At 43.1% G+C, this 27,552-nt stretch overlaps 6 protein-coding genes across 9 annotated transcripts in view; 1 reads left to right on the top strand and 5 right to left on the bottom strand.

Moving 5' to 3' along the window:
• Positions 1-2,391: 2,391 nt before the first annotated feature.
• Positions 2,392-5,032, bottom strand: CFAP107 (cilia and flagella associated protein 107). The gene is made up of 4 exons (XM_065855472.2): positions 4,949-5,032; positions 3,957-4,070; positions 3,288-3,465; positions 2,392-2,678 (listed from the first exon to the last, which is right to left on the bottom strand). The coding sequence occupies exons 1-4, from the start codon at positions 5,030-5,032 to the stop codon at positions 2,392-2,394; spliced, it is 663 nt and encodes a 220-aa protein (XP_065711544.2).
• A 421-nt stretch (positions 5,033-5,453) lies between these two features.
• Positions 5,454-9,617, bottom strand: LOC136111205 (arylacetamide deacetylase-like 4). Its single transcript, XM_065855190.2, has 4 exons — positions 9,099-9,617; positions 7,425-7,641; positions 7,162-7,225; positions 5,454-6,476 (listed from the first exon to the last, which is right to left on the bottom strand). Exons 1-4 carry the CDS (start codon positions 9,264-9,266, stop codon positions 5,702-5,704), a joined length of 1,224 nt encoding a protein of 407 aa, XP_065711262.1. The 5' UTR covers positions 9,267-9,617; the 3' UTR covers positions 5,454-5,701.
• A 391-nt stretch (positions 9,618-10,008) lies between these two features.
• On the bottom strand, positions 10,009-12,772 carry LOC136111351 (arylacetamide deacetylase-like 4). Of its 4 annotated transcripts, XM_065855471.2 has the most exons (3): positions 12,532-12,772; positions 12,198-12,261; positions 10,009-11,563 (listed from the first exon to the last, which is right to left on the bottom strand). In XM_065855471.2, exons 1-3 carry the CDS (start codon positions 12,650-12,652, stop codon positions 10,789-10,791), a joined length of 960 nt encoding a protein of 319 aa, XP_065711543.2. In that variant the 5' UTR covers positions 12,653-12,772; the 3' UTR covers positions 10,009-10,788. The 4 variants fall into 4 exon arrangements, with proteins under 4 accessions (XP_065711543.2, XP_071654338.1, XP_071654336.1 ...); XM_071798237.1 differs by having other exon boundaries at positions 10,009-12,261; positions 12,532-12,611; XM_071798235.1 differs by having other exon boundaries at positions 10,009-12,261; positions 12,378-12,591.
• An 81-nt stretch (positions 12,773-12,853) lies between these two features.
• DHRS3 (dehydrogenase/reductase 3) overlaps positions 12,854-27,552 on the top strand; it is a 52,273-nt gene continuing 37,574 nt past the window's right edge. Inside the window, exon 1 of the mRNA XM_065854901.2 lies at positions 12,854-13,044. The gene's annotated coding sequence lies outside the window, so the exon portion shown is untranslated. The remainder of the gene's footprint in view (positions 13,045-27,552) is intronic.
• On the bottom strand, positions 14,644-18,888 carry LOC136111175 (arylacetamide deacetylase-like 4). The gene is made up of 4 exons (XM_065855146.2): positions 18,696-18,888; positions 16,684-16,900; positions 16,209-16,272; positions 14,644-15,680 (listed from the first exon to the last, which is right to left on the bottom strand). Exons 1-4 carry the CDS (start codon positions 18,870-18,872, stop codon positions 14,906-14,908), a joined length of 1,233 nt encoding a protein of 410 aa, XP_065711218.2. The 5' UTR covers positions 18,873-18,888; the 3' UTR covers positions 14,644-14,905.
• LOC136111261 (arylacetamide deacetylase-like 4) lies at positions 21,529-27,150 on the bottom strand. The gene is made up of 4 exons (XM_065855278.2): positions 26,968-27,150; positions 25,465-25,681; positions 22,645-22,708; positions 21,529-22,303 (listed from the first exon to the last, which is right to left on the bottom strand). The coding sequence occupies exons 1-4, from the start codon at positions 27,148-27,150 to the stop codon at positions 21,529-21,531; spliced, it is 1,239 nt and encodes a 412-aa protein (XP_065711350.1).

The following is a 27,552-nucleotide window of genomic DNA, read 5'->3' as shown; positions in this document are numbered from 1 at the left end:
GTGACATTAAAGAGCATCTTCCTATAAAATGCTGTGCCTACAGAATTTTTCCTTCTTAGCAAATGTTATTGCTGCTAAAAAACTAGGATGTTATTTGTATGACAATTTCCTTATGGGTCATCATTGAATAGAACTCAGGTTCTTCCATACACAGAATCCCAGAATCCCAGAATATCAGGGATTGGAAGGGACCTGGAAAGCTCATCCAGTGCAATCCCCCCATGGAGCAGGAACACCCAGCTGAGGTTCCACAGGAAGGGGTCCAGGCGGGTTTGAATGTCTGCAGAGAAGGAGACTCCACAACCTCCCTGGGCAGCCTGGGCCAGGCTCTGACACCCTCACCAGGAAGAAGTTTCTTCTCAAGTTTAAGTGGAACCTTTTGTGTTCCGGTTTGAACCCATTGCCCCTTGCCCTATCACTGGTTGTCACCGAGAAGAGCCTGGCTCCATCCTTCTGACACTCACCCTGTATATATATGTAGACATGAATGAGTCCCCCCTCAGTCTCCTCTTGTCCAGCTCCAGAGCCCCAGCTCCCTCAGCCTTTCCTCACACGGGAGATGCTCCACTCCCTTCAGCATCTTGGTGGCTGCGCTGGACTCTCTCCAGCAGTTCCCTGTCCTTCTGGAACTGAGGGGCCACAACTGGACACAATATTCCAGGTGTGGTCTCCCCAGGGCAGAGCAGAGGGGCAGGAGAACCTCTCTGACCTGCTGACCAACCCCTTCTAATACCCAGAGTAAATGCCTCCATCCTTGCAACTGCAAAATTATTTCCTTTATTCTCTACACCAACCAGCTTGGGAGCTACCTCACAGTTACATATAGAAAAATGTCATTCCATTCTGCAGAAGTTCTTTAATATCCCAACCTTGCTCCTTTGTGAAGTAATTCCCACAAATAGCCTTTGGAACTTGTGTAGATCTTAAGTCACAAGGAAATAAGACTCAAACCAAAAGAACGGAGGGAATGGCTTGATCAGAGGCAGCTCATCACATAGATCAGGTTCCTGATGTGCTGCTGCGCTTCTGCCCCCTTTAACTGCTCTTGAAGACAAGTGGCTGCTTTGAAATGTGAGTGTGGATTATAGAGTGAGTACGAGGTGTCTGAGAAGTTTATGCACCCTTTGTTGGGGTGAGTAAGCAGGACCAACCCCTGCTTAATGGTTAACTGAGTCATATTGAGACCAGCGGGACTCTGCCCCTGCACGATCCTCCGTGTCCCTGCAAGGATCCGTGACACAGCACTTTGTGGCAGGAATTTGCTTGGTTGGATGAAAATCCTGATGAGAGCTGTAGTTCCTGCCAACGTGGAATAGTATTTCTACGAGGAAAGCCACGCTGTCTAGAAAAGGACCCAATACAAATGCTTTTTAAAAGCTAGTAAATAATTTTTTTGTGCTGTTCGAAGAAATCAGTGGATGGAACAGCTGGACCCGGAGGCCAGGACTTGGCAGCCGTTGTGTCCCTGTTAGGTAGTGTTTGAATTTAGACCGGTGAAGCTGTTTTACCAGTTAACTGACTTGGATAGCTCTTCTAAGCACCTTCCCCGGAATATTTCTAATATTGCTAATCTTGAGCAAAAACGATGAAGAAATAAATACGCATTGAATTAATTCCAGATATATCTAATCTAAGCCTTTAACTGCAAGTTTATTGCTGAGCCTCAGACCAACAGCAGCTGAAGTTTACAGATATCTTTTCTGGACCAAAGGTGATTTAAATGCAAAAGTTGCACATCGGTGCAGTAAGAATTTGAACCTTCTGTCGGCATTCTTTATGTAGATTGTTCACATACTTTCTTGACTGAGTAACATATTGGGGTGGCCTATCCAGTAGAATATAGCTATTTCTTTCAGGTAATGCAAGGTCAGCCAACACAATTCACTTTGCAGCTTATCTACTATTAAGTGCCGTTTGGTGTGTGCAGCCAAGGGCAATCAAGGTCTGCTCGTTCACCACACTGGGAGAAACCTTGGTTCACCTTGTCCCTACTTATGCAGCCATTTCATGTATCTACTTTATTCTTGGATGTTTCAGACATATTATGGAATAGCACAAGTTTCTGTTCTCCTCTTTCATTAAAGAAATGTTTAGCAAGCTGTGTAAAAATGAAAAGAACAACTAAGGATAAATCAATTAAGAAATTTATATCCTTTCCGATTCAATCCCACCCTGGTTTGTTCTTTCTGACTGCAACGACTCATTGACTGGAAACCAACAGATGAAAATTTTGTTTTCAGTGATTTAATATCTTTTGAAATATTCCCAGAATGGAACCCGGCAGCTCCGCCTATATAACCCAGTTCTCATTTATTCCGCATGGAACAGGTCACTCTTATATATAGCAGTAACAAGCTATATTAAGTAGTACTTAAGATCACCCTAAGCAGTTTACGCAGAGGCTTCCCTTGGCTTCCTGGCTCTCACCAGTTCACCGACAGCTTCCAGATATTTCTGACCCCCTTCGTAGTCCAGGATCCTGTTGGTGCTCGTGGGAAGACGTCCCCGGCTGGAAGGGACGTATCGAGTTTTGGTTGGATGTTTCAGTTGCCAAATATCAAAAGGAGAAATGGGTGGGCGTTGGTAGGAGACCGTGTAGACACTGTTCATCACTCCAGCTTCCTTCTTGTACCATTTTTTCATCAGGTACTCAAGGAGGCCATAGTTGGTGGGTGGTTCTGAGACAGGAAATGATTAAATGTTAGAAAAATGATAGAATTAAATTTTTGGTCCTAGTGTTTTGACTCCACAGTTGCCATATGGAATATTTGTACTGACAGCAGATGAAGGACAACACTGGTCTTTTTGTTCCCAGGGCATGTGTGTCTACCCTCTGCCTGGAAGGGAGAATCACTGTTCGATATCGAGAGGACAGCAGTAATGCCATAAATGTAAGGAGTCCTGATTCTTCACAGTCTCTCTGGTAGATATTTTAAAAGTTAACAGAGCTGTACATGTCACTTAAATTGGGAAACATAGTATGGCTGTGAGAATTCCCCTGCTGGTTGTATCTCACAGCTCTCCTTGTTTTCAGCTGTGTCTTGCATTAGTGCATGGGGGAGAGAAATCTGTTCAGTGCTTGCTATGGTCATTAAGTATTGTTGTATGGATAACATATCCACTTCATCTATCTGAAAAACAAGCTACTGATTGGGTGAGAAAGTAGCCAAAATTCACCACAAGACCCATTTTTAGAATTCAAACAGAAGGAGGTTCCTGGCTCTGAGTCTACGTATTGCCCACTGCACCACGTTCCATCCGTTTGAATTGGTAATGCCCAAACCTACCAATAATGGGGAAATCTGATTTCTGAGGAATCCAGGAGAGCCTGCGTCCATTCCAGGTGCGGAGAGGAGGCAGCACAGGGCTATAACCGTGTCTGTTGTATTTATCATCATACTCCGATACTAAATACCGGCTTCTTGGTTCATCGTGATGGGTGAAGAGGTACTGTATTGGCAGGCCCTGAAAGGAGACGTAGATGAAATGCCACATTGAGATGGCTCAGCATGCTTTTGAGTCGCACTGTGCTACCAGTGATACCACAAAATGACAGTACTTATATTACTTGTTATTTAATCCCTGAAAATAAGGGCATTTGCATTTCAAGTAAAATAATTTTCTAGTTAAAATAAGCACCTACATCTGTATGTCATGAGATCTGATTCGTCTGATTTCAACACATACATCGCGGGTTTGCAGATACATTTAAGAAGGCTGGGAATGAAGAGCCGATTGTCTTGCGCTGCTTAAGTGTTTCAGTGTGCGCTTGCGCTATCTGTACTGTCTGCCAGGAGAGAATGACACGGATATTTGGGGGTGGAGGGGCACCTCGGAGAAAGGGACATTCTAGCAGGTGTTACTTGGGGGAAATTCGATTGAAGTATTAGTCAAAGATCATTGCTGTTCGGAATGCTGCCACACACAGCCCTACATTGGAAATTTCCTTTACTTACCCTGTATTTCTCAGTCAGGGTTCTCCTCAGGAATTGGTCTGGTTTGTGATCTGGGAAAGAAATGAAGTCTGTGCTGTAGATGCTGCTGCCAGGTTTCTCAGTGGATTTTACCGACTGGAAAGATACACAACACTTAGTACAGCTGAGGGAATCTGAGAATTACAGCAGCTCTGTTCCAGTGCTGCTTCCCTCATCTGCACATTTAAAAAGGACTTATTTGGATGCGAGTCTGTATTATGTAGTTTTTCTCAGATGGTAAAGTCAGCTGGTGCAATTATACGATACTGGATTGACTCCTCGCTGTAAATATAAGATACTGTTCAGCCCTTGAAAAATTATTCATGGTTTGGTGTTCAATACTTCCACCTGCCATGTGAACTAGCACCTAAACCAAGTAATTCTAGCATAGGCAGGAGGATTTGCCCCAACAGCTCCAATATCGGATATAACTGGCATGTTTTGACAAAGTTAAATGTCTAATGGTGATAATTTGCTCAGCTCTTAATTAGGGCATGTGATCTGTCGACCAGGTCTACTATCAAAGATGCTCTTGTTTATAGAAGCAAATGAAACCAATAGCCAAATAATTAAAGATCATCTGATATAACTAATAATAAATATTAAGTTATGGAAGGGGTAATGGAGCCTATATTGTATAATGTTGGTATATATTATGAAGTTGTATATATTGTTATATGTAAGTTGTACAGCAGTCTGAAGGGATTGCCATAAAAGTGCTATAGTATTTTTAATTGGCTATGGTTATGCCCACTGTGAATGGCACGATAAAACCCACGCTCGGGCATTGCTTCTGTCCTGGCTTAGGGAAGAATGGCAGATTGTTAACAAAATGAATGAGTGTAGGCTAAGCAAGATGCTCATCCTTCTCCTTTTATCACCCTTCCGAGACAAGCCAGGACTCTGTTATGGCTGCAGTAGGATGCACTGCTTCTGACCCACTCCACTCTCTCACACTTTTTCCCTGCCCTTACCCGTGCCCTGTCTTCCACCCAGTTTCCAATGAGAACTTTAGTAGAGTATTTGGGTTTAACTTTCCACCAGTTCTCTCCATCCATATTCCCGCCCTGGCTGTTGGAGTTGTCTGTCAGTTGGGTGGGTGAAAGGTTCCTCAGTACTCCAGTGCTAAAACTGGGGCGGAAAGGGGCTCCAGTCCTGCTGCCAGTGTGCTGAGAACCACGGGTGATGTGTGGAACTGCTTGGTCATAGAACCATCTGTTCACTGTCCCCACGGCGACTGTTGTTCCACCAACCACATTCTAGGCTACATCAGATTTACTCTTGAGCAAAACAATGGTTCCTAACCCACTCAAGTCAGCAGCGCTTTTTTCTCTAATAGGTTTCAGAATCAGAGCGCAGAGTATGTCTCGAAATCTTATGATATGAGTGGTACTCTATGCAAACACACCACACATACCTGCACAACACACAGTCTCTCTTCGCACGTTTTATTTTAAACAAGTGGGACAAACCAGGATGTCCATTCAAAACAATACAATTCTTTATTGACGTAGCTAAAGGCTAAGGGCTTGCAGCATGGTACAAGCTTGTAAAAGCTTTGCATATTCCATGTTCCAACTAACAGCTGGAATGAGGTTCTGATGAGCCTTGGTTATCATTGATTATGGCTGCCCTTGATTGACTACCCATCACCTGATATTAAATATCCTAAAAAGATATTTTTCTAGATTGAGGCATGAACAGACTCGTGGAATCTAAGGTGTTTACTATAAGCTTTTTAGGAAGTTAACAACGCTGTCCAATCCCCTTTTCCCAGATGGAAAGGAGAAACCGCAATAATCATATAGACTTATGATTCCATGGAATCCGTCCTCGAGGTGGTACCAGGTCACTGGAACCCCGTTGTCCTCCAGTCTCTTCTTGTAAAGCAAGCCGTCGTCCCGCAGCACGTCGTACTCACAGGTCAGGATGAAAGACTCGGGCAGCTGGTGAACAACAGCATCTTCGGCCAACAGTGGACACAGGTTGGGCTCACAGAACCTTTTCACTGTCTCATAAACTTCAGCTACAAAATCAGTGGGCCTAAGTGGCTTCACACCCCTGACCTTAAATTTTTCGGGGATATTATCTGGACTCACCCACTTCCTGTACTTCAGCCTCAGGTCTGGAGGAATATGAGAGCCCTCTAAGACCTCTTGCATGTGCAGTGCGTGGCCATTTAGGTACTGCAAAGCAAAGAAAGCGGCGCGTTCTCGAAATAAGAGAGGGACTCCCCGATTTTGATGATAGGATGGTAAATTGAAGTCCAGTGCCTGAAGACCTGGGTAGATCAAGATCTGAGCGCGTAGTTTGGGGAGGTCTGATCTACCTGCAAGGGTCTGGCAAACAGCAGCTGCCAGATTGCCCCCAGCACTGTCCCCGCAGACAATGACATTGGCAGGATCCACGCCGTAGTGCTCGATATTCTTCATGAAGTGTAGGGTGGCATTGAGACAGTCTTCATACGCAGCAGGGTATTTGTGTTCAGGGGCTAAACGATACCTAATACACAAAAAGAGACGAGTGTAAGAGAAGGAAATGTGTTAATCAGAAAATTGTATCCCATGCTGTCTTTTCAGCCCTATCATTTTGGGGTGGTTTTCTTCCAGGTCGGGATATTCGATACCCTAAGCAGGCATTCCTCAGTTAGTGATTGCGGATAAGCTCTAAATAGTCTGTTCAAATACAAAGGCTCAGTAAAGTAGGATTGTCTTCTGATTAAGAGCCTGCCAGAGCCTTTGAACATTCCTTAGTCATGCTGAAATCACCCTGTGTATTCTTGACAAGATAACTCAATCATTTTGTGCCTCTGCTTCCTATGTGTAAAATGAGAGTAATACAGCGTGTGATTATTCTCTCTTTTTCTATACATCACAATTGCTTGGAGCGTCTTATTACGTGTCCATACGTTCAGCACAAGGAAGACTTTTTTAATCTAAGTTTTTGATTGGCTTTTATAGATTTTCTTAGTGTGCCAAATATTTCCATTTGGGTCCTTTCTGAGTGTATCAGGGCATGAACAGTTAAGAGCTGTGAAATCTCTGTTATTACTATTTGCTTCTTTATGGACTTCACTGAATTCTATAGACATTTCTCTGAAAAAATAACATCTCCAAACCCAGGGGAGCTCTGCTGTGGCACCAAAGCAACAATAATCAAACAAGAGATGTAGGTAGGGTTCACTTACTGAACAGATACAACTACCGATTCACTTTCTCTGGATAAGTAGCGGCATACTTTTTCATAGGTATCTGGAAAAGAAATGATGTATTTTCATTAGTGCTTTGCTATTGCCCTCATTCTTGAGACAGCCAGGGAATGTCATTCCAGCAAGGCATGTGTTTGTCTTCAGACTTCCTCCCAAACTACATACTGAAACCTCTTATTTCAATATTACAAAAGATGAGTGTTCTTTCTGCATTACTACAATTCCTCCAGCAAATATCTTACCGAGACTTCCAAACATCCAGCCTCCTCCATGGAAGAAGATGATTCCTCTCCTTTGCCCGTCAGAGGCAGCTTTAGGCTGATAAACCCTCACAGGAACTTTGTTAAACTGCAGATCCTGGATAAAGAGCTTTGGGTCCACCCTTAGTTTCCGGCCCTGTCGCACGTATCGGCCAAAAGTGATCTGACTGCAAAGTCCGGTCTTCTCCAAAATCCTCCCCTGTTGGAAGAAAAAGAAGTTGAAAAGTCTTAAGTTACGAGGTGTAAAAACTCTGCGCTGTGTCCGTATTGAACTGTATTTGAGGGAAATTTTAAAGAAACACAGAACTTACAAAAAAAAAAAGTGGTGATGTTGTAAAATATGAATAAATTACAAGAAAATATAATAATAATAATAATAACAGAAGAAGTTAGAATAACTAGCATGAAGACTGTTCCTAGTGGAGGATAGCAGCTATGCAAGCATCTCCCAAACACTCTCTAAATGGCTCCCTGGATCCTAAGTACCAACAGGAGAGTTCGTTCTAATATGTTGTTTAGTCCTTGGGTTTTGCTTTAGTAAACCCATAGAAAACAGTGAGGAAAAGTAACTCCACAGCTCGTTTTCTAGATACGAATTCCCGGTCGTAGGAAAGTGAGAGATCCCAGGGTAGAATCAGGAAAAAAAAGTATTTGTTTTAAGTTTGCCTAGATTAGTTTTACCAAAAAGAAGTTCTGCCTTTCATCATACCAGTAACCGCTGGAATCTGAAGAATCAGCTTGAAAAATTTGGGCTTCACACACAGCAACTTGAGCCCTGGTGTCTGATCACAATAAAGCTTGTTCTACAGACTTTAAAAAATATTTACTTCCTGTACTCAAATCCAGTGTCATTCTAGTACCACATCAGCAATTTTCTCTGTCTTTATCCATTCGCTTGTTGTCACCTGCTAGTGGGGTTCAGGAGAGCTGGGTCGCTTTGTCAGGGAATTTCAAGAGGATGTAAATGGTGTAAGAAACAGTGTGGAGGAAAAGAAGGTCTGTGTGATAGCAAAGGTGATGTTGTGGCTAAAGGAGAAAACCGAAGATTTAAACTAAAAGACATAGCAAGTGACAGAGGAAGAGCTCAGGCGAGCTCTAATGCTGTTTATGCAATGCTGGAAAAGGGAGTCCAGGGATTAAGTAAAGCAGCCCTAACCGGATTTGGTACCACGAACGTCAGCTGTGGCAGGAGCAGTTGAAGAGCTGTGGTTTTCCTTGTGCAAGGTGACTTCGCCTCAAGGTGAGGGCTCTTACCAGAGATAAGAGCAGCTCAGCTCTGAATTCGAGACTTAAACCAACACCGCGGGCTGGCAATCTCTGCTAACGAGCCCCTCGCTACTTCTGAATGTAAAATGAGTTTTGCCCAAGATATGAGCAAGGTCCGCTGGAGTGCCTCCCCCCATGATGCGCAGCCCCACGCATCCCATGAGATGCAGGGGCGTGTGGATCATCACCCAGGCTCCTTCTTTTTTTGCTTCCCAGCGCGCTCCGTGGGCCGGGGTTTGATGCATCGGGCGGGGGGTGCCTGCCCACCCTCACGGCGGGGGGACCCCGGCGGAGCCGGACCTGCGGAACCGTGTATCCCCCACCCCCGGCTCGGCTGGAAACATCCTCCCGCCCCCCGAAACGACCAGCGCGGCGGAGGGCGCGACTCACCAGGGCCGCGGTGCCGAGGAGGACCGCCAGGACCAGGCGCAGCTTGGCGGGCTGGTTCACCCCGGGCGGGATGTCGTAGCTGGGGAGGCCGAGGAGCACGGCGGCCAGCGCCGCCGCCAGCGCTGCCAGGGGCAGGAGCAGCAGCAGCAGCGCGGGCAGCAGCGCCATGGCCCGGCGGCCGCCCCGCGGGGCTCCCGGGGGCTCCCCGGCCCGCGGCGGGGCCCGGCAGCGTCCGCCCGCCCGCCCCCCTCCGCGCCGCGACCGCGGCCTCGGCCGGCGGCGTCACGGGCCGTTTGTGACAGCTCCGCAAAGCCGCCGCAGGGGTCATGATGCGGGCGGCCCCGAGCCCCGGGGGGAGGCCGCGCTGGCGGCTTGAGGAGCGGTGTAATCTCGGTTCAAGGAGGCAGAGCGTGACCTGCGCCCATCGCCGCGGCCGGCGGGGGAGCCGGGGGGGTCCCCGGTGCTGCCGTTTGAAAGGAGCCGGAAAAGCTGCAGCGCCGGGGGGTTGCCAGGGCACCCGCGTTCCTGATGGATTCGTCTTCTCATGGCCGGGAGTGTGTCGTCTGTCCTTAAATGTAGGGATTCTTTGTCTAAGGACAGGTGAAGCCTTTGCACTCTGAAATCTGAATGGAAGACAGCATTTGTTTTTGTAAAAAAATCTGATTTCCTCAGTCTTGGGATTACTTTTTTCCTTAGGATTTTAATGTCATCAATCTTACTATTTCGTGTATGCTCACTGCTGTTTTTCCTTGCTTCCATCAGCAGGGTGTAATGAAGCATCATGTCAAGCAATACACTGCCTTGTCCTCTAAAGAAAACTCAAAACATGGAGAAACAACTAAGCATGAATTCTGAAAAAAAAAAAAAAAAGAAAAAAAAATCAGGGTACCTCTCTTAGAAAGAACATAAAAACATTTTGATTCATATTTATTGTGTTTTTGAGGTAAACCTTCTAGTACACACAGATCAAGAGCCCAGTTCACTGATCCTTACTGTCTTCCTAAAACCTGACCTAAGTGTTTGCTCTCTACCAGTATCTCTTGCCTTGAGCTTCAACGAGCATAATGGAGACATTGCAAATTAAGTAGGAGTTTGCAGACCTATGGTTATTCCAAAACCAGGACAGCCCTTCCTTGCCTCCAGCAAGGTGTCCCAAATTAACTCGGGCCTCCTACAGCTGCTCTTGCAGATGTGGATCTGCCACATCCACTGAATACCTGTAGAATCTCCTCACTGAGACCTTGGTCTGGTTTGCCAGAGCTTTCCTCCAACTCTTCCCTCCAGCTCACTATGTACCTAACTTATACTTTGTACCTAGATAAAATGAAGTCATGCTTTGGAGCTTATCAAATGGATATCACAAAGATCCTGACAGTAATTTACAGGAGTTTTTAAATCCAAATAAAGTAAACAATCTGGTAATTAAATACAAGGAATCAATCAGGTGCTGATTTGAAAGAAAGGGGATGGAAACACAAGATATGGAAAACATTAAAACTGTAGAGACTGAACTGTCAATAGGCTCATGAGGACAAAGACCAGTGTTGAGACAGTCTTTGAAGTTCATTAATATCAAAATTAGTATTTTACATATCAAAAGGTATCACATTTTTGCTGTAAAGTACTACCTGAGGTTTGGGAGCCTAAATGGAGACAATAGTGGGAGAAACATAAAAAGCGAAAATTGTTTTTACAGTCCTTTTATGAATTCAACAACTCTGTCCAATCCCCTTTTCCCAGATGTAAATGACAAAACAGAAAGATCAAATAAGCTTATGATGCCATGGAATCCGTCCTCGAGGTGGCACCAGGTCACTGGAACCCTGTTGTCCTCCAGTCTCTTCTTGTAAAGCAAGCCGTCGTCCCGCAGCACGTCGTACTCACAGGTCAGGATGAAAGACTCGGGCAGCTGCTGAATAACAGCGTCTTCGGCCAACAGTGGGCACAGGGTGGGCTCAAAGAATCCTTTAACTTTCTCAAAAACTTCAGCATTGAATTCATGGGGCTTGTGTGGTTTGTAGCCTCTGACCTTAAATTTTTCGGGGATATTATCTGGACTCAACCACTTCCCGTACTTCAGCCTCAGGTCTGGAGGAACATGAGAGCCCTCCAAGACCTCTTGCATGTGCAGTGCGTGGCCATTTAGGTACTGCAAAGCAAAGAAAGCGGCATGTTCTCGGTATAAGAGAGGGACTCCTCGATTCTGCTGGTAGGATGGTAAATTGAAGTCCAGTGCCTGAAGACCTGGGTAGATCAAGATCTGAGCGCGTAGTTTGGGGAGGTCTGATCTACCTGCGAGGGTCTGGCAAACAGCAGCTGCCAGATTGCCCCCAGCACTGTCCCCGCAGACAATGACATTGGCAGGATCCACGCCGTAGTGCTCGATATTCTTCATGAAGTGTATGGTGGCATTGAGACAGTCTTCATACGCAGCAGGGTATTTGTGTTCAGGGGCTAAACAATACCTAATACACAAAGAGGCAACAAAATAAAAGCAGCAAATAAAACCAAATACAAATGTTGTAGACAACCTTGGCTTTCCCTGTGTTGTTTGGGGGGTGTCATCTGCTAAACAGGTTTTTGTCCAGCGAGTTATCACAGGTATAGCCACTGGGATGAAGTTGTGAGGATGTAGCATAGTTTGAATCTTCTGAAAACAGCTCTGCTTAGAACTTGAGTGGTACAAGTTCATTTTACTTTTCTGGTGTAGACTGCGTCTGGCTTGTGGATGAATTCCATCAGTCTGCTCCTCACCTTGTGTTAGGGTATTTTCTCTGGAGAATTGTTTTGCTTTATTTTTCTTTATTCAAATAATGAAACAGTTATATTTTTCTGTATTATTAGTATCACAATTTTGTTTGGTGCCAGCGTAGCTCTGTGTTGTGAGATATGCAAACCTCACTTTGGAGTCTGTACTCTCCCTGCATTACCAGATTTAGGGCAGAGGAAAATAAATGAAAATAGTCCCGTTGAAATTCTGCCTGACCATCTGGGACCCTGGGGAAATGGTTTATTGAGCAGTGTTCCCACAGGACGTGCAGCACTGCGGTTCTGAGAAAAGCAGCAGGACCTCCATAGGGCAGCACTGACATAACTCACCCAACGGACACAACCACTGACTCGCTCTTTCTGGCAATGTAACGGCAGATGTCTTCATAGGTATCTGCAAAAAGTTGGGGGGTTGTTAGCTGCCCGCTCTAGGAACCTCCTTTTCCCGCCCTTCCCGACCCCCACGCCTTCTCTGTCCCCTCAGCGCTGCCGCCTCCCCTCACGGCTCACCCGGCGCACCGAGCTGGCCGAAGATGACGGGAAAACTCGGTCAGATTTCAGACTTTCTGCCACATCTCGGGGCAGGATCATTCCCCCCACGCTTCCAGAGGATAACAGCAGCGCCTCGCAGCTGCGGAGCGCTCAGCAGCCCTGCCCGCCGTACCGAAGCTGCCGTACACCCAGCCGCCGCCGTGGAGGAAGATGGCGGCCGCCCGCGGGCCGGCAGGTGGCGCGCGGGGCCGGTACAGCCGCACCGGCACCCGGCCCAACTCGGCGTCCTCCATCCAGAGCCGCGGCTCCGGCCCCAGCCCCCTCCGGGACAGCACGTAGCGGCAAAAGGCGAGCTCGCTGCACACCCCGATCTTCTCCAAAATCTTCCCCTATTGGAGGAGAGAAAGGAGAGGCCGGCTGAGCGGAGCGCGGCCTCCCCGCGGGCCGCCCCGGGGGAGGCTCCGGACACCACAGGTTGCTGTGACGAGACCCCGTGCCCGCCTTCCCGCGGCTGCTGAGGGGACACCCGGGCTTCGTGTTGGCGGGTCAGCCTGCTCCAGAGCCTCTGCCACTCCGGTCCGGGCCTCGCCAGAAAGCCGGCCCAGAAGACGGAGCCGTGGTGGTCCCAGCGCCGTGGTGGCCCCTGTGAGGCTGCTGGTCGCCTTGGCACCGTGCGCCTGAGCAGGTAGGCCCGTGCGTCCCACTCACGCTCTGGCAGGCAAAATGTCTTGGGGGAAGGAAAAAAAATAGGTGTTATTTTTCTCAGCGTCATCGATCCTTGGGTTTTGCACCAGGTTCATGCCACTTAAAGGCTCACAACACAGGTGGTGTTCCTCTGAAGTTCCCTGTGAGTCTGGTTTTATCTGCTTAAAAGCACCCAGCCTTCCGTCAGTGTTACTGGAAGGCCCCAAGAATGGCCTGAAAACATCATCTGCGCTTAGCTGAAATGGAAATCAAAGCAATCTTGTTTTCGATAAATAATTAATTTAAACTGAATTAGGGAAGCACAGCTGATAAAGCTTAGACTCCTATGATTGGCTTCAACCCTATGTAATAGGGAAAACCTGACTGAAACTATGTGAGGTCTGACAGAATGATTTTACAAATATCACCCTCTAAAATCAGCCCCCCAAAAAGGAAAGACTCATTTAAGTCTTGTTGAAGCCAGCGGGATTCTGGTATTTACATATACGACCTTAGAAAAATAGCACTGAAACCACATTTCTGGCAGAAAATGTGGCAGAATAACTCACCAGAGCAGATGTCATAACCGTAGAAGCATGGACAATTCGGAGCTTTCCAGGATGATTCACTCCAGGAGGGATGCATATGTTGGAATACTCAGATCGAATTGTTCCTATAACTGGTAGTATGAATGAAGCGGTAAAAATCACCAGCAGTATCACCGGCAATATATAAATGAATGCCATTTCACTTAAAGGTGAGGTGTCTTCACGTGTGTATTTGTTTTAGCTTTCAGAGACAACAATAAATCTTAGAGCAGTCCAAGTTAGAACAGATCTCTTGGGTGTTACTGACTTTAAAAGCCCTTGGAAATGTTGCGCAAGGTGCCATCACACACCGTATTGGAGATCTGGCGGAGTGTGATGAATTTCCTGTTTAGCTTCACCTTAATTGTGGGGCTGGTGCATGGCCTGGTGTTTTGCGTGGTGGTTTTGGATTGCAGATGTTATGAATGGCTGCTCAGAGACAGCAATTATGTGCTGAATGAATTTCTAGTTTCTGATGGGTTGCTATTTACAAGGAGAGCCAGCTACTGTGGAGGTTAAATTACCTCTTGCATCTGATCTGCGGGCACAACATATTGTTTCCCCAGTCGTGACATTCAAGTAGTTTTGAATATATATTTTTAACAAGGACATTTAGAAAATAAAACGGGAACTAACATGATAAAAAAGCTAACTAATATGTGCTCTACAAAAGTAAATGCATCAGTCTTGCTTTGCTGTTAGAGTATTTAAGCACAGGAGCAAGTTTTTCGGCGTACTCATATTTTTAATAAGCATAGGAAAACATTTACACAAAGCTGTTAATAGAGTATCTTTGTTGGGCACAGTTGCAGCTTTGACTTCATTTTTTCAGGTCTAAAATACCAGTTACCCAGCCCGTAGAAATCTTGTGCAAGTCAGTGACTGGGAATCTTAGACAGAGCCATTGAATAGCATTGTAATATCAGCATCTTCTCCTTTACCAAAACACCATCTTCTAGGAAGAATGAAACCATAGATCATAATTAAACAAAATGGGTCAGACCAGATGTTGATTTAAGTTTTACTGCATCTTTAATATTTACTGAGAGAATAGGAAGTGTCTGCTCCAAATAGATCATTAAAATAGGCAGACTACACATAGACGACTTCAAACAGCACTAAAAGAAACTTGCATAGCATTCTTGCAATATATTTTGCACCAATCACATTGACATAATTGATCATTAACAGATTGTCCTACTAAAACCTCTCACATGGGGTTTATAAGCTTAAAAGACCACAGAAAATTGGCAGTAGAAAGAAAGAAAATAGTTTCTATAAGCTTTTTAGAAAGCTGACAATATTGTCAGCACCCCTTTTTGCAGCTGGAAATGACAAAACATAGTTATCAAGAAAGCATATGACACCATGGAATGCGTCCTCGAGGTGGCACCAGGTCACTGGAACCCCGTTGTCCTCCAGTCTCTTCTTGTAAAGCAAGCCGTCGTCCCGCAGCACGTCGTACTCACAGGTCAGGATGAAAGACTCGGGCAGCTGCTGAATAACAGCGTCTTCGGCCAACAGTGGGCACAGGGTGGGCTCACAGAATCCTTTAACTTTCTCAAAAACTTCAGGTGTGCAGTCTAGTAGCACGTGTGGTTTGTAGCCTCTGATCTTAAATTTTTCGGGGATATTATCTGGACTCAACCACTTCCTATATTTTAATTTAATATCTATAGGAATATGAGAGCCATCCAAGACCTCTTGCATGTGCAATAAATTCCCATTTAGGTACTGTAACACATAGAAAGCGGCATGTTCTCGGTATAAGAGAGGGACTCCTCGATTCTGCTGGTAGGATGGTAAATTGAAGTCCAGTGCCTGAAGACCTGGGTAGATCAAGATCTGAGCGCGTAGTTTGGGGAGGTCTGATCTACCTGCGAGGGTCTGGCAAACAGCAGCTGCCAGATTGCCCCCAGCACTGTCCCCGCAGACAATGACATTGGCAGGATCCACGCCGTAGTGCTCGATATTCTTCATGAAGTGTATGGTGGCATTGAGACAGTCTTCATACGCAGCAGGGTATTTGTGTTCAGGGGCTACACGATACCTAATACACAAAAAGAGACAATTCTGTAAAGGTTTTATTGAGCTGTGTAGTTGGTTTATGCTTTACCTTTCTATGGATTGAATACAAATAAGAATATTTCTTTTATATGTCTTTGTCACAGTGCAACTATATCCTCATAATCCAAATCATTACGTCGGTAGATTGATGATGATATTAGCTTGTCATTCAGGTAGTGCTTCTGTAAGCATCAACCAGAGTTTCCTTGACTAAGAATTAAGTAGAATATATGGCTTACTATTTGTTTATTATCAATTTTGAGTTTGGAATTGGAAAACATTGATTGAAAACTTCATTTTCCAACTAGATTATTTGTGGCCTAGACAATGAAAACTGAGTCAGTCTCCAGTGGCTCCAGACAAGAGTAGAGTGAATTTGTAAATCACAAGCTTGAAAAGTCCCACAGGAACATTTCTCTAGGAATGGTCGTTGCTCTGATCAGGGAAGCTGTAAGGTGATCCTTACACTATGGGAAATAATCTCTAAAAAACAGCATGAGAAAAGACTCACCCAACAGAGACAACCACTGATTCACTTTCTCTGGCGATAAAGCGGCATATGTTTTCATGGACCTCTGAAAGAAACATATTTGGTGGGATTTGGGTTTGGTTTGGGGTTTTTCGCCGGAGTACTAATATTATATATTGCGTAAGTCAAAGAATTACAAGAAGAAAATACTCTCTACCTTTCTCTGTCCCTTCCTACATAGCTCCTCAGACCTTCTGTACACCCTCACCTTATCTTCTGTACGCCCTATTGCAGTATTTGCTCACTGTATTTTTCCCCTCATATCTCGTTGTCCTTGTCTTTAGTGCACAGAGTGCACAGCAGATGCTTTCTTCTGACAGCAAGACGTAGTAGAGCGCACCTGTGATTACACTCCAGCTTCGTAACTGCTACACATCAAATGATAATCAACTTTACCATTTATGTAGCAGATACATCTTTAACTAAATTGTAATAATTTTTCTGTTAGATATCTTACCAAGACTTCCGAGTACCCATCCTCCTCCATGGAAAAACATAACTCCTCTCCTTTGGTTGGCAGATGGAACCTTGGGCTGATAGATCCTTACAGGCACCTTATCAAACCACAGGTTCTTGATGAGGAGCTTTGGGTCCGCTCCTACATGCGTTCGATCGTGTATGTACCGCATAAAGCTAAACTGACTGCAGATGCCAATTTTTTCCAAAATCTTTCCCTGTTCAAAGGCAAAGAGAATAGGGAGTTCACTCAAGAGCGTCTTTATTTTCCAAAGCAAAGGTGCTGTATGTCCAGTACACACGTGATGTCTAAGTTGTATATTTTAGTGGAGTAGGTGTACAGGTGTAGTACAACTGAACAAAGAACAGTAGCCTCATGAGAAGTCTCATCAACAGCAGTGTTCACTGAAGAACACAATCCCAAATTAATGCAGCATTAACAAAGGCTAGTGAAATAATATCCTTTTGCTTTCTCAGCTTTTTAACGTTGAAAAAGAGTTTGGTTTTCACTGGTTATTCTGAAAAAAATGCAAACGAGAGCTACTGGTCCAACATAGCTTTGCAAAACCAACCAAACAAAAAAGGTATAACATCTCTTTTGAAATACATTATTTAGTCAGGCCAAACCAGTACTTCAGTCTCTATGAACATCTGGATCAAGCTCTTAATATTCACTATTTTGTTACGAACATTTCTCATTAGACCACCACGTTTGGATGGATTGTGAGTACAGTGTTATGACTCTCAACATATTTACCTATGAAAGACCTTTCGTTCAGTGACATCAGCTGTTTATGGTGTTCTCTATGTCTGATTTTGAGGCTGAAGAAACTAACACATTTTGCAATATACTGATTTTAATTAATTATAGAAACTAGTCTTAGTGTCTCTGATTGTATACGAACATGATAAAGTGATTTATTCTATTGTATTTGCTATTTTCCAAGCAGAAAGGGAACAACTCTCAATAGTCTCCCCTTTACATTCAGCTTGTTCTGTTTCTTTCATCCTGTGTTGTTTACATTGCAGCGTACAATTCTGGTTATTGGTACTAATGGGCAGAGTATAGATGATAAAAAGAGAACTGGCTTTTCCAGCTGCTTTAGTAATCTCTTTCTGATTGCAATGTGTGCACAGCCAAAGCATGAGAGTATATATCTAGAATTCATTACTATAATCTACTATAATCTAGATTATTTCTGACAGATAGTATATATATTTTTTTCGTTTTAAATAGTTTACCCTTCCTGGAGGTGTGTAAGTAATATTATTAAGTATATCCACAACCTCTTGTGTGTTTTTAATATCTTCTATCATGACAGCATCTATACATCTGTCATCACATGGAAATCCCTCTGATTTGGTAAGATCTTTGTCAGCAGAGATCACCTGAGGTTGGGTGCTGGTAAGGCAAGAGAAGTCGGGCTGGCCAGGGCAGTTCCCGTCAATTCCCTGCTTAGCTGCTGCAGGAGTTATAAAAGTGTTCGGGAGAGATGGGATTCCTTCAGCTTCTCTTGGGCATCATTACCTCATCTTGTCACTTGTGTGACAAGAACTCCCCCTTCCCAAAACCAACTTTGAAATGTTCAGTTTCTAATTTTTTCCTCATCCCCAAGTCCAAGCAAAACTTGAAACAATAGCCCAAAGACATCTGATACATTCTGAACCTAGAAATAGAAATTATCCAGTAAGTGTTCTTAATCAAATTATTGCTAGGTTAGCACAATTCATTGTAGAAGCACAGTCAGACTTTCAAATGCTTGTGTGAGGCAGCATTTTTATACTGCCCAATGTAAGAGCTAGGCAGGACTGTAATCATGCAGTGTGTAGTGCAAAAAAATCTGGTAAAGGTTTCTTAAGCAAAACTCAGCTTCTATATTCAACATGTAGCATGAGAGTTATGCCCACTTCTCTCTGTGAAAATTAATTCCAAGCAGGATTCTAGCATTGCGTTAAGCTTAAAATCTACAAGTACACCGTTCCTCCCCGAGAAATCACACAAGGTTCACTTACCACCACAGCTATGCATATTACAAATATGTGAATGATTCGGAGCTTTACAGGCTGATCCACTCCAGAAGGAATATCCGAGTTGGATAAATCAAAATTAATTGCCCCCAAGACCAGTAATATAAATCCGGCAACAAAAACTGCTAAGAATAACACCAGCAGTATGTAAGCAACTGCCATTTTGCTGAGCGGCAAAGTGACCGGAAATGTCTTTGATGTCACTTTCCCTGATATCTTTGGCTTCTTACTTCCTGATTCTTTGTTCGTTAGAAGGTTGCTCTAGTGTAAACTTTCCCCCTCCTTTTTACAAACACATTAGCAGGTATTTTTCCCTTTCCCACTCTCTCTTCTTTCCCTTTATTTCATGAAAGGTAAGTTGGTTGAAGTCCAAAATTGATTAAAAAATCCATGCTAGCATTGTATCGTGTTTTTTGGCAAGAAACCAATCCTTACCCAGAAGAAGATCGTTAGGAATAAACCATGTTCATGTTTAATTAGAGGTGGAAAACGGACACAGCGCATTTGTGTGCTTTGAGTTTGTGACTTGATGAAACACTATGCAGAAGAGTTTATCTAGGGCTGTGCAATGATAGGAGCCTGGATATGATGATTATCACTCTAAAGGGCCAAATAGATTGTCACCAATGGTTTTTGGAAAGGTGCACTTATGAAATGATGTCATTACCTCAATATCAGGATTTTTTTGCGTTCGTGTTTTCCTCTAAAAGAAGAACATGGTTAAAAAACAACACAGGAGGCTGAGTTTAGATTCATGCTCAGTTTACCTCTTATCAGTAAATGCCAATAATGCACTGTGCCACTGGGACAGCATAAAATGAATTAAGACAATCAGCAATTAAATAGTTTCAAATTAAATAACTTTATCTTCTTGCTGTAAAATGAGATTGTGCTGATGTAGAGATGCTGTAGTTTAAATGATGCTTGAGATACTAGTTGTGAAGCTGAGTCTGCAGCTCCGTAAATTAGTAGGACATTAGAACATTGTTGAAATTGCAGATTCTAAGGGAAATGAAAGAGGTAAAAATCCTAATTAAACAACCATGCTACAATTTTTTTTTTTATTTTAAATTGTAAGTGATGGGGTAAGTACCACATCATTTTAGTTAGAAAACTTTATAAAAAATGGAATTTTTTAGTTTTTTTCCAGTAGAGAAATGGAGTGTTTCTAATGGTAATCATAAAATATTTGGAGCCAGAAGGAAATCTTTTGTTTAAAACTAACAAAAGTCCAGATTAAAAAAAAAAAAAAAAGCCCAACCAATGGCATTTCTGGACTTCAGTTTGTATTATGTTTCCACAATAGAATCACAGAATCCCAGAATGTCAGGGGTTGGAAGGGCCCTGGAAAGCTCATCCAGTGCAATCCCCCCACCGGAACAGGAACACCCAGCTGAGGTTACACAGGAAGGTGTCCCGTTTCCCAAGACTTGGCAAAGATGATGGAGAGCGGTCCAGCAATGACCTCAGCCAGCTCCCTCAGCACCCATGGGCGCATCCCATCTGGACCCGTGGATTTATGGATGTCCAGATTGCCTGACTGCTCCCTAACCCAGTCCTCATCAACCCAGGCAAACTCCTCCATTGTCCTGCCTTCCTCTGGGGCCTCAGCGGTGCGGGGCTCCTCAGGACAGCCCCCAGCAGAGCAGACAGAGATGAAGAGGGTGTTCTGTAGCTCTGCCTTCTCTGTATCTTCTGTCACCAGGGCACCCACCTTGTTCATCAGTGATTGGATCAGTCTTGGATAGCCCCATTGTTTGGTAAAGTAATTACTGTGCCCAGCACAGATTTGTCTGGGTAGAAGTAGCAAGACTGTGGGCTGTGTCTGCCAGTGTTGCATTGTCCCCTTCACCATGACCTGTTCATTTAGGTTTGTCCGTGGGTGTGTTTAGCGAATGTGACTTGGTCTTTTAACACAAATACTTCAAGTGCTAGTTTGTTTTTTTGTGTGTAGGTTTGTTTGTTTGGTTTGGTTTTTGTTGAAAGCATCACAAAATTACCACAGCATTACAGTAATAGAATATAATATAATGCTCCTCTACCTTCTTACATCCATGATCTTTAAAACTTTTTCAACAAACAACGTAACAGGTAATCTTGAGCATAAGAATATCTTGAAAGAAAAACCAAGAGTACAAAAAAGGAAGAGCAGTCTCACTTCTGCACCTCTCTAACACGTACGCTCTCATTAAAGTTTAGGAATTCCAGTTTAAGAATCAAGTTCCAAAATGAACCATCATTTCTCAGATTCCAAACAACATCAAACCCACACTAGCTCTGGTTTACCACTTCTGCTCCAGACAGAAGCCTTTCTTTTGACTACACTTTTTCAAGAGAAGTGTAACCTTTGTGCAAACTAACCCTAGAAATTAAAATGCATAGCTGCAAATTCACTACCTGACATAAGACTTCCCAGAACCTGAGTCCTTGGGCTCTCCATCTGGTACCCCAACCATCTCCAGTCTCTCCCAGAGGCTGAAGTTGACCCCAGTTGTTGTCTTCAGCATTTCTGGGCAGCTGAAGAATCTTCAGGAAGAGATGTTCTTGCTGCTTGCCTAGAACATGTGCCAGCCACGCCGAGATGCTAGAGCTGAGCTGAAACAGTATGTGCCAGGTGCCTCGCTGTTGCATCTCCATCATGCTGATATGGTTTTATAATGTTTTCTAGAATGGTGGTGCTTTAAATAATTGAGAGTCATTGCAGAAGGAGAAATTAGAAAGTACAAAATGCAGTCAAAATCCAAAACATAGGTCAACCATGTTTACATTCTTTGCCAAGGATAATGTAAGACTAGCATCTTTGTTCTGAAAAATAGCTTTATAAACTGTTTATGAAATTCACAGTATTATCCATTATCTTTTTTGCAGATAAGAAGGAAAAAATCCCATAACCAAAGAAAGATATAATTCCATGGAAACCACTCTCAGAATGATACCAGGTTACTTTAACGCCGTTGTCCTCTAATCGCTTCTTGTATAACAGTCCGTCGTCTCTAAGCACATCAAACTCACAGGTCACAATGTAGGATTCAGGCATCTGGCAAATAATGGAGTCTTCAGCTATAAGTGGGGAAAATGTTCCTGCTAAAATTTCTTTGATTGCTTCATGGACTTCAGGTTTAAATGAAGTGGGTTTCTGTGGTACGTAGCCTCTGATCTTAAATTCATCAGGAATATTGTCAGCACTGATCCATTTTTTATACTTCTGTTTCATACTCTCAGGAACATGGCAGTTTTGTAGGACATCTTCCAAAACAGCTGGTTCTTTATTAAGGTAACGAAAACAGAAGTAGATAACTAGCTTCCGAAACAATATGGGGACTGAAGCATTCTGCTGATAGGAAGGCAAATGGAAATCTAGTGCCTGGAGTCCTGGATAAAGTAAGACCTGAGCACGTACTTTTGGGAGATCTCTTTTATTCAGCAGTATTTGGCAAATAACCGTGGCAAAATTAGCTCCACAACTGTCACCGCTAATGATGATGAGAGCAGGATCCACATGGTACTCTTCTAAATTCCTCATAAAGTATAAGGTGGCATTGAGGCAATCAAAATATTGCCCTGGGTATGGGTGTTCAGGAGCCAAACGATAACTGAAATGTCAAACATAGTGTGGTTATTATCGAAGTAATTACAAAAATCTAATTTGTGTTTTTCATGATTGACTGGTATGGTAGTTATGTAGGGCTTTTTTTCTAAATTTTAAATATTATGTTTCTTTTTAATTAGTATAGGTTGGAAAGACAAACTAATGGTGTTATAACTATTTTAGAATACTTTGCCCATAAGCACATTCCTAAATCAAATGAAAGGCTAAAGCAAAAAAATAGGGAGCACAATCTAAAAGAATAAATATATTCAGCGTATGATTCAGAAATGTGTCAACTGTGAACTGTATTAACCATAAATACTTCTGCATCAAAGTAGCACTTACCCAACAGACACAACCACTGCATTGCATTTTTTGGCGATATGGCGGCATACTCTTTCAAAGGCTCCTGAAGAGGAAGTTATCAGAAATGACATTTTAAAATCTTTTCCAGACTGAAGAGTTGTAGTCCATTCATTTATTCTCTGTACAGAAGCCTCTCCCTGACTCTTTGTGGTACCGCTACATCCTTTTTGAGCTGTGGGAGCTGGAGTTGTAACCAATGTACTAAGTTTAGATGCACCATGGATTTATGACAGTGACATAAAGAAGTTTCCTGTTTTGTCCTTCCCTAATGATGATTCCTGATATTTTATTTGCTTTTAAACTGTGATTGTGCACTAAGTTGGCATTTTCAGGCATTTTTCTACCATAATCCCTGGATCTTCTCCTGCAAGGTAGTAGCCTGCTGAGAGTCCATGGTTTTCTGTTCATCTGTTTCACTTCTCTACGTGCCCTTTCACCTGTCATTTTATTGTCTAAGCCTTTGCTGCCATAAAGCCATTTTGCACTTTTTCAGCTGTCCATTTACTACACTGAAGGACTTAGTATCGTGTCAGCTTTCACCATCTTTTCTGGTTTTGGATATATTGATTAGCACTGGTCCCAGCACAGATCTCCTTATGGGAATCTCACAGGAACCTCCCCCAGACCGTATTTTTTCTGTCTTTCAATCAGTCTTTATACAAATGAAAGACCTTCCCTCTTATGGGTGTGTAGCCTCTTTAAGAAACTCTTTTGGAAATCAAAGTAGGTTTTATCACCTCAGTCTCCTTTATTAATATATTTGCTGACTCATCTAAAAAGCTTAGACTGATTTGTGAAGCATGACTTCCATTTGTATGGATTTTAAGGAGTAAAATCTGTCCACTGATTCTGTTCTTCATTGTAGCTTCTGCTAATTTGCTAGTTGCAGACTTCAGGCTCACTAGTGCTTAGATTCCTTAAGTCCTTTTAAAAACTTGTCATTATGTTATTTGCTTTTCTGTTACCAAGTACCAATGCGAATTCAGATGAAAGGTCCCATACTACAGTCAGTATATAGGTATGTGCATTAAATTAACCCATGGCATGTGATACAGCTCCCTCGGTGTGGTGATGGTGCAACAGCAGTTGTGTTGTGAACAACAACTGTGCGACCTAGTGGTGTGTTTCTTTCTTCCAGCGAAAGGAATTCACCTTTCGTTTAGATCACAGAGGCTTATCTCTTGGGTCCTCACTGCCGCCCAAACTAACTCTGGAACTGGAAGTGTCATATCTGGTGTCAGCCTGACGCTCCACCCAGACTAACATGCTCTGCAGTAAAACAAGGGGAGATTATTTCTGCAACAGTGCAGAATCATGGAGTAGTTTGCGTTGAAGGGATCTCCCCAGCTCCCCCAGTGCCCCCCCTGCCATGAGCAGGGACATCTTCACCAGCTCAGGTTGCTCAGAGCCCCATCCAGCCTGGCCTGGGATGTCTCCAGGGATGGTTCATCCACCACCTCTTTGGCCAACCTGGGCCAGTGTTTTACCACCCTTGTAAAAAATTTCTTCCTCATGCCTAACCTGAATCTTCCCTTTTTTTAGAATAGGGCCTAAATTACTAGAAGTTACATTATTTTTTTCTGCATGATGCTAAACAAAGCCAATTAGACTCTCAAACTCATTTGTGCCTGACCCCTGGGATGAACTCTAGATTTGCATGTTAGGTGCCCTGGCTTCCGGACAAAGCACACATAGACATGGTTGCTCAGAAAGAGATCAGAACAGCCAGCAGCTACTGAGACAATCAAAGGCTTGTCTCCCTTTCTGAAAAAGAAATCAAGTATTCTTTACGTCTTCACCACAAGAATCAAACTCCCCTATGTTGGTTCTAATTTTAATGCTCATTTGTATTTTCCTTCATTTTGATTCCTTCTTTGCATGAATGGGAATATATTTATGGGGGAGGTTAATGTGTTCTTTAAATTCTTTCCTGGACCGTGTTCTTCTGTCTTTTAGATTTCCTTTGATGCCCGGACTGCAAGCTGAGAAACACTGACTTTTGTAGTGTTTCTGCACAGAAGTTGAGTGCTGAGCAGAGAGTTACACCTTAAATTCTGGACTGTGAGGCCCTATCCAAGCTTACATGAAACACTTCAATCCAGTTGAGATCCCAAACTAAACATTTCTCCTTGAGAAGTAACCCAAGCATTGTTCCAAAGAGTGAAGCCAGGTTGTATTGGTTTTGGCAACAGCATTGCCATTTTCACGATACTGTGATTATTCCAGAAAGTAGGCCTATACTGAGTTCTTATTGGCCTAAAAGGATTTTAAGTTACATTTCTAGAAAAGATGGAGTACAGAGAAGAAGGAGGGAAGAGGCATGGATTCCAGCCTTTGCTCCAGGACCATTGCTATACCTTATTTTCAGCTAGCTGTTAATTAAGGTACAAGAGCATCCTCTGAGCTCAACTTCCCTCACAGTGACCTGAGCACATGTGCTTTGTTTCCATGCTCTATCCCCAGCAAACTGAATCTTTCTCAGCATAGCTTCAACAGGGGCAGCAGAGTCCCTCTGCTGTTCACTGACAGGATTTTCTGGACCACAGTTCTGCATTTAGCAGCCTCAGATCTGCTGAGAGCCACTTTCATCAGCTTGGCCTGGAGCCCAAAGGAGGCAGAAATGTGGTGACACTTAATTGTGCACTAGACTATTAATGCCACAAGGAGCTTTGCAGTTGGTATTGAGACTGCAAAGACTATTGTGGTTAGGAAGGACAGGTGAGACACTGACACGTGTCTGAAGGTACAAATGCAAAGGTTTCAATTGGAATTTATAAAGAAAACTTTCTGATTTCTTACTAATGCTCCCAAACGTGCCAGCGCCTCCGTGAAAATAAAGTATTCCTCTTCTTTTGCCAGTAGGTGGCCCTTTAGGCTGATAAATCCTCAGTGGTACCTCATCTACTTTGAGATCTTTGATAAGAAGTTTTGAATCTCTCCAAGGTGGTATTCCATCTAGTGCAACTCGCAATAAGCTTAAATCACTGCAGATCCCCAGCTTCTTCAAGACCTTGCCCTGTTGGAAAGAAAGAATTCGGCAAGTGATAAGTGCAAAGGGTCCAACTCTCTTTAAAAAACATCCTGGGTTAATTTTGGTGTGTTGTATTTCGGGAGATACTGGAGACAGTGCTTCAGTGGAGTTACGTGGACTGTTGAGAAGTCATTGAACAGTTTTGATAGAATTAAATATTCTTGAAGATTGCCACAAAGTAACACATCAAGCCCATTCTGCATAGACAGTTGTCCTCTTGCTCATTGTGTATTTCATGTATCAAAAAATAATAAGAAGAACAGGCGTACCATAAAGCGTTAACTTTAAAATCAACTGGTTTGAAGTCCAGTATCAAAATAGTTTGCTATTTGTAAGGGACAGGATTCAGTGGTTGCTTTTAGCTCAAGGAAATTAATGTTGTAAGACTAACATATACAAATCTGTGCTAAGTTTCTGGGATGATGACAGTAGCACACAACTTGGGAGGTGGAAGGAACAAGTCCCAACTTGGTAGCTTTTTGATTTTGTAACACTTGCATTCAAGAAATGACCCCATAATTTTGTGAAAAGGAGTGGGTTTGTTATTATCCTGAACTGGAAAAAATAGACAAATCTCTTGAAACTGAAAATATCCTTTTTTTTTTTTTTTCCATAATTATTTATTTCTACTTCCCATTTGAAACATTTTTGATTGGTCTCTATGTTAGGGAGTTAATGGAAATTGATATATTGGAATTATATTTACTATCATGTGAATAAATATACAAAGACACAGGCATTTTTAAAGAAGCAGCAGAACCTAAACACATTATTAAATATACCTCTGCCTTACTTTTGGAGCTCGCCACACCAGAAGAAACACCTTGCCATTCCTATCCATTTTTATTTGTATTTATTCTGTTTTTCACACTACACTGCATGTATAAATTCATTAATATATAGGTCTGATTGCGGATAATGAGTATAGAATGAAGCAAATGTAAAAAGGAGTAATATAGGCTTGCCTCTGAATGGGTAGCATTATTATGTGTACATGCAGATCAAATAGCTACAGTATGCATATAGTTCTTTATTTTAGGTTTTATGTAAAGCAGTTTTCCAATGTAAAGTGGCTGCAGATTGACAGAGGCTCTGAACAATCTAAATATGCTTTTAAGGTTAGTCATATCAGTTTTATGAGACAGTTTGACACGATTTGGTTCAGATAACAATGCTTACAGGCTTCAAGAGGTGAATATCTTTTTTTTTTTTTAAAGCCATTCTCTTCCAGCTCCCGAATATCCTACCGAAATAAAAGTGAATCAACTTACCAAGATCATGATTGTAACCAGCAATGAATTGAACACACGAAGCTTTAGAGGTTGGTCAATTCCAGGTGGCAGTTCAGACTTCAAAAAATCATAAAGTAACCCCAACAAAACTAGTGCTGGTATTAGAAAAGGAGAAATGAAAAATATTCCTATTATTGCTAAAGTTGTATAAACAGACGCCATTTCACTTCAATGGAAGTGAATGCTAAATAAACTATGTGGTCTTAAGTCTTGTTCTCAAGTGTTTCTGAGGTGAGGGCACAGGAGACTAAGCACTTGTTCTTAAGCAGACATGTTTATTAATGTTGCAATACCCTAATTTTCTCCACCCCTCTTTTGTTAATGATATTACAGGCAACACTTCATTATACTAGAAAAAGGGGGAGGTCAGCCTCACTTCCATCCCTGGGAAACTGATGGAACGACTTCTCCTTGGTGCCGTCTCAAGGCACATCAGGGATAAGAGGGTCATTAGGGGCAGTCAACATGGCTTCACCAAGGGGAAGTCATGCTTGACCAACATCATTGACTTTTATGAGGACATAACAAGATGGATGAATGATGGCAGAGCGGTGGACGTGATCT

Source organism: Patagioenas fasciata, chromosome 23, assembly GCF_037038585.1.
Source record: "Patagioenas fasciata isolate bPatFas1 chromosome 23, bPatFas1.hap1, whole genome shotgun sequence".
NCBI classification, from domain to species: Eukaryota; Metazoa; Chordata; class Aves; order Columbiformes; family Columbidae; genus Patagioenas; species Patagioenas fasciata.
Note: the sequence above shows the minus strand (reverse complement) of the source record. Positions and strands in the feature narration are given on the sequence as shown.